Source organism: Leopardus geoffroyi, chromosome D4 (genome assembly GCF_018350155.1).
Source record: "Leopardus geoffroyi isolate Oge1 chromosome D4, O.geoffroyi_Oge1_pat1.0, whole genome shotgun sequence".
Lineage (NCBI taxonomy): Eukaryota > Metazoa > Chordata > Mammalia > Carnivora > Felidae > Leopardus > Leopardus geoffroyi.
The window spans coordinates 82,214,986-82,230,552 of record NC_059342.1 but is presented as its reverse complement, the minus strand read 5'-3'; the positions used below and the strand labels follow the sequence as shown (position 1 = coordinate 82,230,552).

General features: G+C 37.1%; 1 protein-coding gene and 1 non-coding gene across 5 annotated transcripts in view; both read left to right on the top strand.

Annotated features, from left to right (window-relative positions):
• RC3H2 (ring finger and CCCH-type domains 2) overlaps positions 1 to 15,567 on the top strand; it is a 53,074-nt gene that overhangs the window by 11,859 nt on the left and 25,648 nt on the right. For all 4 annotated transcript variants that reach the window (XM_045470258.1, XM_045470259.1, XM_045470257.1 and 1 more), the window contains exons 4-9: positions 1,745 to 1,978; positions 7,163 to 7,338; positions 10,520 to 10,720; positions 11,427 to 11,559; positions 11,670 to 11,788; positions 13,616 to 13,728. In XM_045470258.1, the coding sequence (XP_045326214.1) occupies positions 1,745 to 1,978; positions 7,163 to 7,338; positions 10,520 to 10,720; positions 11,427 to 11,559; positions 11,670 to 11,788; positions 13,616 to 13,728 (976 nt within the window). The remainder of the gene's footprint in view (positions 1 to 1,744; positions 1,979 to 7,162; positions 7,339 to 10,519; positions 10,721 to 11,426; positions 11,560 to 11,669; positions 11,789 to 13,615; positions 13,729 to 15,567) is intronic.
• On the top strand, positions 11,230 to 11,340 carry LOC123593915. Its single transcript, XR_006710599.1, has one exon. It is a non-coding gene; the product is annotated as a small nucleolar RNA SNORD90 (small nucleolar RNA).

The following is a 15,567-nucleotide window of genomic DNA, read 5'->3' as shown; positions in this document are numbered from 1 at the left end:
ATGGTGAGGCCAGATAATGTACAGACCTGCAAGCCATTTTAAAGACTTGAGCTTTTATTCTTAGTAAAATTGGGTAGTCTCTGTAGGGTTTTAAGCAGAGGAGTGACACAATCTAACCAATGTTTAAAGGATTTGTCTAGCTGCTCTGTTGAGAATTCAGTGTAGAAGCCAAGGTTAGGAGCAGAGTATTGGTTAATAAGCTAATAGAACAAGGTTAGTAGCAGTGGAGGTAGTGAGTGGATGGCCTGAATATATTTTGAAGATTGAGTCAAGAGGATTTCCTAAGTTATTGGACATAGGGTATGAGAGAAAGAGCAGAATCAAAGATGACTTGGGTTTTGGGGTCTGAGCACCTGGAAAGAGAGGTTGCCATCAACTTAGACAAGGAAAACTGTAGGTATCAGGTTTAGATGAGAAGATCAGGAATTAAATTTTAGTCGTGTTATGTTTGAGGTGCCAAATCTTCATTTGGATGCTATTGAATAACCAGTGGATGTATGTTAAGGAGAGGTATAGAAGTTGTACCTTTGGGAGTTATTAACATATGGATAGTATTTAAAGAAATTAATAAGATTGCCTAAGATCTTCTAAGTAGTGAATGCAGATAGAAAAGAAAACAAAAACTGGATCCTGAGGCCTTTTAACATTAAGAAGTCAGGAAGAAAAGATGAAATCAAAAAAGAAAAGACTGGGGAAACAAAAAAAGGAAGGAAGAAAAGCAAGAGAATGAATGGAGTGTTCTGGAAGCCAAGTAAAGAATATGTTTAAAGGAATTAGGAGTGGTCATCTGTGTTGAGGGCTGGTGAAATGTCAAGGTAAGGACGGAATGTTGATCATTGATTTAGCAAAGTGGAGGTAATTGCTGTCATGAGAAGAGCAGTTTTGATGAAGTGACAGTGGCAACAACTTAATTGAAGTAGGCTTTAAAGATTGTGAAGCAAGGAATTTGGAAATCATGAATACAGACAACTCTAGAGAATTTGCTACAAAAGAGAAGAAAGAAATGGGACAGAGCTGGTAGGCAAAGAGGAATGAGTAAAAAGATTTATGGGGCATCTGGGTGGCTCAGTTGATTATGCGTCCGACTTTTAATCTCTGCTCAGGTCATGATCTCAGAATTGTGAGTTTGAACCCAGTGTTGGGCTCCGTGCTGGGTGTGGAACCTACTTTAAAAAAAAATAATAAGACTTATTTATCTTTAGCATGCTTGTTTTTATGGAATGCTGATGGAAACTATCAAATAGAAATGGAAGAAGTAATGATGTGAGAAAGAGGGAAGAATTGCTGGGGCATATCCTTGAGTGAGGAAAAGGGATTATGATCTAAGAGCTTGCCATTAAGTTATAGTCTAAACATCGTGTATGTGATAAAATTAGAGCTGTTATTAATCATTACTTTTAGATTATGCTCTGTATTTAAGAGTCTCTTATGGTTTGTCTCCCTCTCTGTTTTTATATTATTAAACTTTTCATTAATTAACTGGTTGGAGAACAGACGAAATAAATCCAAAGTACTCTCTTGAGGGGCACCATACAACCCAGAGAACAGGATACCCAAATAAAACTTTAACTACAAATTAGGCTCCTGTTACCACAAAATAGTAATAAACAGAACACTCATGTTAAAACCAAGTATCTTACAGAGGATTCATTACAAATTATGGCTTCATAGTTAAATACAGATAATGAAAATTGACTTGTCTTTTTAAATGAAAAAACTTTACTTTGTTTTCTTTCTCTTAAAGGTGTAGCTAGTTTGAACCAGAGTGCACTGAGCCGTCCAATGCAAAGGAAACTGGTGACGCTCGTAAACTGTCAGCTGGTGGAGGAAGAAGGTCGTGTAAGAGCCATGCGAGCAGCCCGTTCGCTTGGAGAAAGAACTGTAACAGAACTAATATTACAGCACCAGAATCCCCAGCAACTGTCTGCCAACCTATGGGCTGCTGTCAGGGCTCGAGGATGCCAGTTTCTAGGGCCAGGTAGGATAGATCACTATCTTGTCTGTCTTACTGGCTGTCAAGGTTAGAGGATTCCAATTTCTAGAGAATTGGTTGAGAGTCCCCTCAACCTAACTTCACTTATACGTACAAATCTTGACATAATTAAAGACAAACCAGTTTTTGTAATCATAATCTATGTATTAGTGCTATAGTATTTTAGAATACATTTCTCATTTAATCTTTCGTAGCCTTCAAAAGAAGTGACACAGATTCAATTTAACAAATTAAAAACTGAGTTAGAGAGGCCTAAGATTTTATAAGTAGTAAGTAAAAGAAAAATAAAGTTATTTATATATATGTATATACACACACACACACACATACACATATGCATACATACACACTTACAATCATTTTTTTTTAATGTTTATTTATTTTGAGAGAGAAAGAGAGCACGCAAGTGGGGGAGGGACAGAGAATGAGAAGAGAGAGAATCGCAAACTGGCTCCATGCTTCTCCCTAAGCCCGATGAGAGGCTCAATCTCAGGAACCATGAGATCGTGACCTGAGCCAAAATCAAGAGTCAGATACTTAGCCGACTGAGCCATCTAGGAGCCCCATGAAAGAAACTTTTTAAATAAGTGGTATTGAGGTAACTGAATAGACATCTGGAAAAGGATTAAATTGGATATATTTCTTATATACCACATCTACTTAAATTCCAGGTAGGTCATAAATACTTGTTATTAACAAATGCATCATACAACTAATAAAAAATATGAATGAATTTCTTTATAACTTAGTATAAGAAACATTTTTTTACTCCAAAGCCAGAGGCAGTAACAGAAAAGACTGATACTTGGCTGTATATTTTTTAAATTACACCAAAGAAACATTAGCAAAGTAAAAAAAATGAGAAACTTAGGAAAATGTATTTTATCACACATAAAAGACTAATATAACTTATATATAAGGTACTGCTGAAAACTCAGAAGATACCAGCCACCCAAATGAAATTGGCAAAAGATATGAACAGAAAATACATGAGAAAAGGGAATGTAAATGGCCCTCAAACATATAAAATATACTCAGTATTTCTCATATCAAGAGAAATATACACTAAAATTATATTGACCATTTCTCATGTATCAGATTGGCAGAATTCAGACTTTTGACAATAAATTTTGTTATCAGGGCTGTGGGAAAACAGGTACATACTTTCATCTGATAGTGGTAGGAATACTAAGTGGTACACATTTTAAAGAGGTATTCAACAGTATCTAGCAAAATCACCTATGTGCTTACCCTATGGCCTAACAGTTCCATTTTTACAAATCTATCCCAAAGAAACAGCAAAATATACAGAATGCATACTTATAAAGCACTATCTGTAACAACATACATCTACCCACTGAAAAGGCTTAGAAGCAATGAATAGTCATAGCAACCAGATTATGACTCTTAATAAATACCATTGCCCACTAAAAAGAAGCAGGGGTCTTTGGATAAATGCCATTTCCAGTTCTAGGATAGAAAAGTACAAGTTGGGGGCGCCTGGGTGGCGCAGTCGGTTAAGCGTCCAACTTCAGCCAGGTCACGATTTTACGGTCCGTGAGTTCGAGCCCCGCGTCAGGCTCTGGGCTGATGGCTCAGAGCCTGGAGCCTGTTTCCGATTCTGTGTCTCCCTCTCTCTCTGCCCCTCCCCCGTTCATGCTCTGTCTCTCTCTGTCCCAAAAATAAAAAAATAAAAGTACAAGTTGAGTGTGGGAATTCTTGAGGTACAAAGCAAAAAAGCTATTTAAAGATCATGGGCATCTTGTCAAAAGGTCATAGTATATTTGAAGGGGCTCCCACTGGACATGAGTGGCACAGTTGGAACATCAAAATGAATAATGACTACAATAGACTGAAACATAAAATATAAAAATCCATGATTTTGTAAAGATAGTACAGGAAAAATTAGTTATCTTTGTCACTTGCTAAATAATGCCAACACATTATTCTAGAAATTAGAAAAGGATAAAATAAGTCAAGCATGTTTTTTCTGCCTCTCCTTCACAAACTGTTTTCAACGACAGTTTCTTAGCGTGTTGAGTATAGATTTCTCTTTTGGCAGAATTCCAGCTAATAAATTAATAAAAAATCATCAGAATTAGAAAAGTCACACATTTACAACCTCAAGTGAATTAATGGGTCTAGGCAAGAATTAGTAGGTGTTAAACCAATAGATGAAAGATTGCTGGGGAAATTTACAATAGATGGATGAGCTTGAACCCACTGATCAACCTTACCATTACTAAAAGTGAGACAACTAGGTCTTAAGTATCTTCTGGTGTAGTGTCTGGAATAACAAGTATGCTTGGCAGAAAAAGAAACAAAACCTCAAAGAACAAAAACTCATTCTGAATCTAATCAAGCCTGTAGTTTACAGGAAATAAGATAAATGAATATATTTAGAAACACTACAAAATTAGCTAAATCAAGAATATGGGGAATTGTTTAGAAAAATGATTGTTTCTTCAAAAAATAACTGAATTTTCTCTTGAATTGAAGGGTGGAGGGTGGTGGGGAACAAGTGTAGATTTATTTTTAAAGCCTAAAGGCATATTAACCAAAAGCAGTGTTTGGACCTTATTTGGATACTTACTCGAAGAGACCAAGTATAAGAAGAAATTTTGAAGTCCTTACATGTTAGAAATATATAATGGATTATTTAAGGGTGAAATGCCATGTCTGGGATTTACTTCAAAACACTCCAGCCAAAACAAACTAGAATGGGTAAGAACTGGCAACAGCTATATTATGGGTTCATGTTGTTTCTACTGTTGTGTATGTTTAAAATTTTCCATAATACAAAGTTCAATTGAAAAATAATTTTAAAAATCAACATTTGTATGTAATTTAAGAAGGCTGCCTTTGGATATTTCCTCATATTTATTTACCTTACCCAAGAAGCATTAGACTAGGTTATCAAGTATCCTTTGTTCTACAACGCAACAACAAAAAGACAACACGATGTAAAAAAAGTGGATCAAGGGCTTGAATAGACATTTCTCCAAAGAAGATATGCAGATGGCCTTTAAAAAACACATGAGGGGACACCTGGATGGCTGTCGATTAAGCATCTGACTTTGGCTCAGGTCATGATTTTGTGGTTCTTGAGTTTGAGCCCCACATTGGTCTCTGTGCAGACAGCTCAGAACCTGGAGCCTTCTTCAGATTCTGTGTCTCCCTCTCTCTTTGCCCGTCCCCCACTCATTCTCTGTCTCTCTCACTCTCTAAATCAATAAACACACAAAATTTTTTTTTTAATGGTTAATTTTCTATTACATAAACTTTGCCTCAAATTTTTAAAAAAAGGTACAGTTTTGCTGCTAACTAGTTGTGAACCTTGACACCAGAGCCTCACTTTGAAAAGGAGGGGTTTCAATTTTAATCTAGATTCTAGATGATCTCTCAGCTCTGAAGTCCCACTGTTTTAGTTGAGAACCAATGCATTTTTAACTTTTAATTTTGAAATGATTTCAGATTTACCTTAAAGTTGCAAGAATAGTGCAGAGAATTCCTGTATACTCCTTATCCATATTCATTAATTTTTATTACTTTGTTACATTTATTATATTACTTGCTCTTTTACTCTTTTCTGAGCCATTTGAGAAAAGCTTATATATTTCAGTGCCCCTTTATCCCTTAATATTTCAATGTATTTCCTAAAAATAAGGATACCATCTTAAACAGTAACAGTACCTTCATCAAATTTAGAGAATTTAAGTTACATACCATACTACAATGGAGTTCACATTCCAGTTTTTTCAATTATTCCAAAAATGTCTTTAATGGAATTTATTTTCTTTCAGAATGTTATCACTTACTGTATTTGTCATCTCTTTTTAGTCTTTAATCTGGAACCATTCTTTAGCCTTTCTTTGTCTGATGTTAGTATTCTTTCTTTTTTTTTATGTTTATTTTTGAGAGAGGGAAAGAGCGTACATACATGGGGGAGGGGCAGAGAGAGAAGGAGACACAGAATCCCAAGCAGTCTACGCTCTGAGCTGTCAGCACAGAGCCTGACATGGGGCTCGAACCCCTGAGCCATGAGATCATGCCCTGAGCCCGTCAGATGCTTAACCAACTGAGCCACCCAGGTGCCCCTGATGTCGGTATTCTTGAAGAATACAGGCAGTTATTTTATTAAAAATTCCTTAATTTGAGTTTGTCTGATGTTCCCTCATGATTAGATTCAGATTATACTATGTTCATCCCTGGCTGGAAAACAACTCAATGCCTTCTTTAGATATTGCATCCAGAGGTTAATATCACTTTAAAATTATATACAGGGGCGCCTGGGTGGCGCAGTCGGTTAAGCGTCCGACTTCAGCCAGGTCACGATCTCGCAGTCCGTGAGTTCGAGCCCCGCGTCGGGCTCTGGGCTGATGGCTCAGAGCCTGGAGCCTGTTTCCGATTCTGTGTCTCCCTCTCTCTCTGTCCCTCCCCCATTCATGCTCTGTCTCTCTCTGTCCCAAAAATAAATAAACGTTGAAAAAAAAAATAAATAAAATTATATACAAAATTGTTTTGACAGGCAAAGTTAACAGTCTCATGCATTAAATAAAAATTACCATTTATCGGGGCGCCTGGGTGGCTCAGTCAGTTGGGCGGCCGACTTCGGCTCAGGTCATGATCTCGCAGTCCATGAGTTTGAGCCCCGCGTCGGGCTCTGTGCTGACAGCTCAGAGCCTGGAGCCTGTTTCAGATTCTGTGTCTCCCTCTCTCTGACCCTCCCCTGTTCATGCTCTGTCTCTCTCTGTCTCAAGAATAAATAAACGTTAAAAAAAAAAAAAAAAATTACCGTTTATCATGAGACTCCTATATGTCCTTTACCTTTTGTTTAATATGTCAGAGTATTTCCGTGTATTTTGTAAATGAGGATTTTTTCTTTGCGCTGTAACATTATCATTATCTAGTTGATTATTAAATACCAACAGAAAATACATTTTAAGTTCTGTTGACTTGTGTTCCAAATGGTTGGTCAGTAGAAATTATATTTTGTTTGATTACTTATTAAGTAAACTGTATTTTTGTATGTGGGATGTCTTCTTTTTGTACTAATGAAATACAGACTGTGGATAATGGAGACTGCCATGAACTAATACCCTGATAAGTCTGACAGACATGATATGCGGGTTTTCTCACTTAGCATGAATTCATGTTCCTTACTTCTAGCTATGCAAGAAGAGGCCTTGAAGCTTGTGTTGCTCGCATTAGAAGATGGTTCTGCTCTCTCAAGGAAAGTACTGGTACTTTTTGTTGTTCAAAGACTAGAACCAAGATTTCCTCAGGCATCTAAAACAAGTATTGGTCATGTTGTGCAACTACTGTATCGAGCTTCATGTTTTAAAGTAAGTAGCAAGCAACCGTCTAGACGTTACATGCCTTTGTGTGAGACAGAGGCTTTCTAGAATGGTCTAGAGGCTCCAGAAATGCAGAATGCTAACAAAAGTTAAAAGGAAACTTTGTTTTCCTTCTGCACCGTTTGTGTCTGTGATACTACCTTTTGGGAATAAACATATGTGAAGTTGTCAGTAACACAAAACAGAGCATAGGGAAATAGTGTGGTAAACTTGATCCTTGTGATAGTGAAAGTAGACTAAAGAAGCCTTAGTCAAATGAATTTACCATCTTAAAAGGGAAAACTACATAGCAGTGCATAAAAGTTGGTAAATGTTTCAACTTCCCATTATTTTATTCCCTGTTGTGGTTAGATTATGACCTTTAATCTGAAGATGGCCTATAATGTTGCCTTCAGGACAAGAGAGTGAAAAGTTGAGTTACTTGTCCCACTCTGCATTTAGGTGGTGTGATTTTTGTGTGTTTTGTTTTGTTTTGGTTGAGAAGACAGAAGAACCCCCGAGATATTTAGAAATGTAGTTCATTGTCTTATAAACTTTAGGTGGTTACAGGTACCAAGAGAAGTGGAAAGTAGGCTGAATCGTTAAAAGTTTCTGTGTGTTACAAGAGAATAGGTTGCTGGCTGGCTCTTGAGAAAAGCCCGAAGACTTGGAACTGGAAAGGCCCAATGGCTTCTATAAAAGTAAAACATCAAAATTTGAAGCCAAAGCTTATTTAGGCTATTTTGCTGGTTTTAATAGCCCAAGAGTGAAAACAGTAGAGATAGAAAAAAATTTTTTGGAAGACTGTTTAGTTTGAAATAGCAAGTAATTGCTGATAAAAATATGTTCAAATGAACTCACTTAGCTCCACTAATGAGGCTTGGACACTGTCTGCCTGATAGTTACAGTGCTTGATTTTGTGCCCTTAGAGTAACAATAGAAATGAATCTCTGGTTCCTCAAACATTATGCTTTTGGCTTAGCAACCAAATTACAGAGATCATTTGTCATCCTGAAGTGACTGACTAGGTTCTCACACTCTATTCCTGATTTAATGTGTTTTATTTTGTTTTTTCCTCATAGGTATTATGCGGATTTGTGGTATATGACAGTCCTACATCTACAGTTGCTGCTAATATCTGACATTTGAATAACACTACTGTAGAAAGTGATTTCAATTTTATTCCTTATCTCACCTCACTGCCCTGTAGTTTAGCATATTAAAGCAGTGTTTGAATTAATTAAAGGGTGTCTTGCTGACTTAACTGCCAAAAGACCTCTCTTGGGTGTCATTTACTCTAGTAAAGTCACCATTGTCAAAGGTCTTTCCTGATTTTATAGGCTTAGAGATGTGAATTTTGTGGATGCATACAGTAGATTCTTTCCTCAGAAACAGAACCACCCTAACCAAGGTCAAATACAATAGATGATGAGTTTTATTAATTTGTAATAAGAAGTGCAACTCTTACGTGGCTTAAGTGATCATGTTGTAGATATTGTCCTGCAGAAGAGTATCAAACCTTTGCTTCCTTAGCATGGAATCAGAACAAGGGGAGTTAATGATTCTAATGTTTGATGCAGTGGTTTCCACCTGAAGATACCCATCAGAATTATCTATGGAGTTTTTAAAAGTATACCATCCCCAGATACTCTGATGTGGTATATTTGATGTGGGATTTGAACATTCATAGATACTTTTTAATTATGTGGTCTTCCAAGTCAGGAATTGTGATTACCTGAAATTGTGGTTTTTAATGCTTCCCAGGTGATTTTGATGCATGTTAGTAAGAACTTTAATAGGACCAGGCTCTATTAGCCACCCATGTCCCTCTTTACTATTCAAATGGATAGAAGCTTTTGCTGCCTAAAAGGCACCCTGTATCCTACATGGGATTTGGAAGAGTACTAGCATCCTCTGGTTCTTGGGTTTCTTTTTTCTATTTTTTAGGTTGGTAATTCTTTTGTTTCCTTAGTGTTTCTTTAAGTAGGGTTGGGTAGAATATAGATTTTTGTGACTTCTAAGTTATATACTCTATTATACCTAGATTGTGTTGATTAGAATTTTGGGTGTCTCAGACTAATCTATAATGTATTTATATATTCCCACAGAGAATTGTGAACTGATGCTATTAACTCTCAGATGGTAACTTAATTTTCCCATCTTCATGTTCTTGGGGTCATATTATTGCTGCCTCATGTGCTAGCATAGCAATAGAAATAACCAGTAAGGTGGTCTGGGGATATTTTCATTTTACCAGTGACAAAATCATGATTTTGAATAGTTTGTTTTGTTCAATCTGAGTTTCACAATCTGTACCAGTCCTGGGTCTTCTGAATCCTAGCCAAGTTTCAAATTTCATTGTGCAAGTTTTAGATAAATGTGTATCATTTATTATAGAAATTGTCTAGTCATATACCTGCATGTTTGGATAATTAGTTTCAGTAGGATTATGAGACTCTGTAAACTTTTGAACTAATGTTTTTTAAATCACTTAAGTCAAGTATAAATTAAAGCTGTATAAATACCCTAATGATCATTTTTGTGGTGATAGAAGATTTCTAATATATGTGTACCCGTTGGCTGGACTGAATTGTCACTTGTCTGCTTAAAAGCCTTCCATGGCTTCCCATTCCCTTCAGGATAATATACAAATTTCTCACTGTATTTTATAAGACCCTCTGTGATTTTTCTCCAGCCTGTATCTTAGCCCTTAATTCTCTGTGCTCTTTCATTTTTCTGTTTCACCACTTGCTATCATTCTAGGATTCTGTTTCTCAAGTGGAAGCTTCTATTCATTCTTCAAGACTCATTTCATGCAGCCTTCCAGTCGGGGAAACCTTTTCTGTTGCCCCTTCCTTCTCCCACCAGATTGAATTGCCTTTCCTTTGTGTTGCCATAGAGCATTATAATAGCGCTTATATTATAATTTTCTGTTTACAAGTGTCTTCTCTGTCTGCTGCTCATCTCATTGAAGGAAGGCAAAACTATGTACTAGATTATGCAAGTTCTGCTTTGTTCCAAAAAGAATTTGTGATAAGGACATTATCTTCTTTGAACTTTCTTTTATGTAGTATATGATATATAGTAGGTACCCCCCACCTCAAACCCTCCCCCAAAAAGAATTGATTGGAGAAGAGGGGAGAGCAGACCAATTCTGATAGGTTTTTTTTTCCTCCTTGTTATTTTTTAGGTTACCAAAAGGGATGAAGACTCTTCCTTGATGCAGCTAAAGGAGGAATTTCGGAGTTATGAAGCATTACGCAGAGAACATGATGCTCAAATTGTTCACATTGCTATGGAAGCAGGACTCCGCATTTCACCTGAGCAGTGGTCCTCACTTCTGTATGGTGACTTGGCACATAAATCACACATGCAGTCTATCATTGATAAGGTTTGTGAAATTAGCGATGCTTGTTTTAGATCATTGCTGTTCCATTGAAGAGCATTGCAATCTTCTGAAGGGAGTGAAGAGACAACTAGTTAAGAGATTTGTATGTTTTTAAATATTAGGCTTTTTTTTTTAAGTCTATTTATTTTGAGAGAGAGAGAGAGAGCGCATGTGCACAAATACATGTGGGGAGGGGCAGAGAGAGAGAATCCCAAGCAGGCTCCACACTGTCAGCGTGTAGCCCAGCTCCAGGCTTGAACTCACGAACCGTGAGACGATGATCTGAGTCAAAATCAAGAGTTGGATGCTTAACCAACTGAGCTACCCAGGCACCTCAAACATGAGCTCTTTAAATTATTTTATCTTTATTTCTTTTTACAGTGTTTTTAACTTTCAGAATAAACCAAGGAAGGCTATAGGGAACCAAATACAGGATATTAACATAAAAGAAGCTGACTTACAAAGTTTATTATTTGCCTGTATTCTGACCCCAGAGAGCTAATACAACTTATAAATAAGTTTTCTAAGTGTCTAATGATGAAGTTCATAGGGCAGATTCTGAGGTGAAAATTTCATTCATCACTGATACTCCTACTATGGAATCTGAAGACACTTGAAAACCTGTTTAGTATGTTGGCTAAAAGAAGCATTCAGATATAAATGTGTCATAAGAACCAGAGTAAAAGCCATTCTGTTTTCTGTTTGTTAGCTGCAGTCTCCAGAATCATTTGCAAAGAGTGTCCAGGAATTGACAATTGTTTTGCAACGAACAGGTGACCCAGCTAACTTAAATAGACTGAGGCCTCATTTAGAGCTTCTTGCAAACATAGACCCTAATCCAGGTATGTGGAAAAATACCCAATTGCTTATACTTTTACTACCTTTGAGGTAAACAACACAAAAGAATTACTGCTAACAAAATCTCCCTCATTCCCTTGGTGGCTTTTTGTAGATGCTGTTTCACCAACTTGGGAGCAGCTAGAAAATGCAATGGTAGCTGTTAAAACAGTGGTTCATGGCCTTGTGGACTTCATACAAAATTATAGTAGAAAAGGCCATGAGACACCTCAGGTAAGCATCTTCGTTGCACTTCTGATTGCTTTTATCTCTAATAGAGGTTCATCCTGAACAACTTGAACAAGGTTAATAGACTTCTTATGTGACTCCTATCTCTGTTCTTTTGGGAGAAACTCAAATTTTAGTACATCTGATAAGTAGTTAATAGCATAGCACCCAAATGTTTTTGACCAAGTATAGATTATTGATTTCTTCCAGGCATTTTGTTTCTTTTCTAATGTAGGGAAATTGTCACTTTTTTCTCCATTGCTCTCATATGAATGAGTTTCTATTTGTAAATATGTGGAATTTGAATTTTTAAAATATTTGCAGTGTACATGAGAAGGAGTTTATGTTTAAGGTAGAATCTCTTTTATTCTAATAATGATGTCCATTTATTACGTTACTGTGAGTCATTTCCTATGTTATTTTACATACGTTATTTCTAATCCTCACAGCAAGATAATTGCTGTTCCCAAGCTGAAATTTAAAGAGATTAAATAACATATCTAAGGTCATGGTGGCAGTAAGTGACAGAGCTGAGATCAGATCTACTCCAAAGTGATCTTTCCACTCTTCTAGCCTTATTCTACTAGAAAACATTATAATATTCAAATGTTAACTGGAAGAGAAATGTTTTCTCTTTTTATTTATTTATTAAAAAAATTTTTTTAATGTTTATTTATTTTTGAGAGACAGAGAGAGACAGCATGAGCAAGGGAGGGGCAGAGAGAGAGGGAGACACAGAATCCGAAGCAGGCTCCAGGCTCTGAACTGTCAGCAGAGAGCCTGATGTGGGGCTTGAATCCACGAACCATGATATCGTGACCTGAGCCAAAGTCAGACGCTTAACTGACTGAGCCACCCACGCACTCCTGTCTTTTTTTTTTTTTTTTTAACTTTATTTGTTTTTGAGAGAGCAAGAGAGAGTGTTTGTTTGTGTAGGGGAGGGACCGAAAGAGAGAGAATCCCAAGCAGGCTCTGCTCTGTCAGCACAGAGCCCAATGTGGGGCTCCATCCTACGAACTGTGAGATAACCTGAGCTGAAATCGAGAGTCGGGACACTTAACCAACTAAGCCACCTAGGCACCCCAATAAATGTTTTATCTTATTAAGGTCACAGAAATAACAACGGTATCTTAAATTTTGATGCAACTATAGCAGATATGATGGGGTTTTTATACTTTTCGGCATTGTTTTTGTGAACTTAAGCAGCTTCAAGAGTAAGAAGAGTGTTGTACTCTCAAGCTGACAAATAAATTGGTTTCATAAATGTTCACTCTTAGGGGAAATTGTATTCTATCTTTCTTGGGAAAGTTTAAGTGGACAAAGCTTATGGCTTTTTTTTTTTTTTTTTTTTTTTTAAGATTTATTTATTTATTTTGAAGGTGGGGGAGGGGCAGAGAGAGAGGGAGAAAGAATCCCAAGCAAGCTCTGTGTGGCTCAGACTCACGACCTGTGAGGTCATAACCCAAGCAAAGTCAAGAGTCAACGCTTAACTGACTGAGCCACCCAGGTGCCCTGCTTTTTAAATTATTTTGTATCATAATTTTAAAACAGCAATCAATCTATGAGCAAATCTTTTATTTTTGTGGTCATTGTGTTGTCTGACAAATAAATAGACATAACATCTGAACCAGTTTCAGATAATCCTCAGAAGGAATGTCTGAAATACCAATTTAAAGTTACGCTGTGTAATATGTAACAGGAAATGGTGGAATGGCAGTTGTTTCAGCACAAGAATTACTTTTCTGATGTGATAAAGAATTAAAGGTGGTAATCATAAAATTCTGAAGTCCCAAGAGTCCTCACTTTTTCACACACTGATTTTCTGTTTTGTAGCCTCAGCCAAACAGCAAATACAAGACTAGCATGTGCCGAGATCTGCGTCAGCAAGGAGGGTGTCCCCGAGGAACAAATTGTACTTTTGCCCATTCTCAGGAAGAGCTTGAAAAGTAAGTTACGAGAATTCTTTTTCATATGGGTTTAATTTTGGGTCATTATGAAAGTGTTCTATGTAGTCTCAAAGTTTCTGGTGAGTTTCAAAAATGTGATTAAGTTCACATTGTAGACTTCTTTATATTGCAAGATAATCTTTTCTTTTGAAACTATAGCGTCTTGCTTCTGGAAGCAAGATTAGCATAAATGACTTAGAACCTTCTTTAAGGGTCATACTTTTAATAACCATTATATAGCTGGAATCCATGTTTTTGCTAAGCACCTGTGCAGAAGTACCCTCTGTGCAATCTTATTTGCTCAGGTTCAATTGACGATAACAGCAAAATCCCAGGTAAAACCGTACTGCAGATACATTTTCTTTTTATGACTTTTGGTCTTCTTAATGTTCTTTTTTCTGCATCTTTTCTCCTCTGGGTAATCCTTCTTTCTGTGTCCATTTACTCCACACGTAGAAGTAAATCAATATAAGCTATATTATATATTGTCCAAGTTTTTGTTGTTTTTTAACCAAACATTCATCATTGAGATCTTGCCAAAAAATTGATTCCCGCCTTTCTATTGAATAACTGACCTGTGTATCAACTCTTAATGAACATCTCCCTTTTGTTTTTAGACACTTTATTTTTTTTTATTTTTTATTTTTTTAAGTAGGCTTCACACCCAGCGAGGAGCCCAACATGGGGCTTGAACTCATGACCGTGAGATCAAGACCTGAGCTGAGATCAAGAGCCAGACGTTAAACAGACTGAGCCACTCAGGCACCCTGTTTTTACACTTTAAACTTAAGTTGAACTAATTTTCTCCTCCCATACATCCTCTCCCACTTTCCATTCTTCTCTCCCCCAGTGTACCCTGTCCAGCCAGTTACATATACCATGTTAAAGGAATCGTCTTTGTTACCTTTCCCTCACCTGCTTGTCTGAGTCACCAAGGTAGTTCAGTATGTTTGTTTCTGAACTCTTCTTTCCAGCCTTACAGTCCAAGCTATCATCCCTTTTCTCAATCCACCATTGCCTCCTAGTCTTACAGTTATTGTTGCCACCCCACTCCCATTATTCCCCACAAAATGGAGAATTTTATGCATAAGGCTCATTGCAGATAATGAGAACAGGTAGTTTCTCAATTACTCTGTGGATAAAGTTATAAAATCTAGATTGTGGATCCTGGATCATCTGTGTGCCTACCTTTCTGATCTCATCGCACAGTGCTCCTGAATTGTATTCTATGCTCAGGCCACACTTCTCTTCTGTCAGTGCCTGGAATGCACCATGCTCTTCTACATAATGCTCTTCCTTCTGGCCTTGCCTTTGGAGCTTCTCTTTTGCCTACCTTACTCTTCACTTATTCAGGGGGATCCTCCCCTGACAAAGGTTCCTCTTTGTCATACCAGTCAAAATTGTGATTAACTTATGATAAATTTTAGTGGATGGCAGACTTTTATGTAAAGGTCCAGATAGTAAATATTTTCAGTTTGGTGGATCACATGGTGATCTGTGTCACAGTCACTCAATTCTGCCATTGTAGCAAAAAAGCGACCATTGTGCATAAAATTGGCATGGGTATATACTTTATTTACAACAAACAGGCAACTTTGGCCCCTGGCCTCTATTGACTGCCTTACTGTGGAGTACCCTCCATGGACTATATTTATCTTGTTTATTACTTATTACTATTTCCTCAGTTGCTAGCACTGGACCCTGTACATAACGAGCTCCACAGCAGCAGCAATCTGATAGAAGATATGTGTGTGTGCATTAGAAAGAAGAGTAGAAACATGTGTCTCCTCTCTGTTTTTACTCCCTACGGAAGAGCCTGGAGAGGTTGCAGGGATCCTA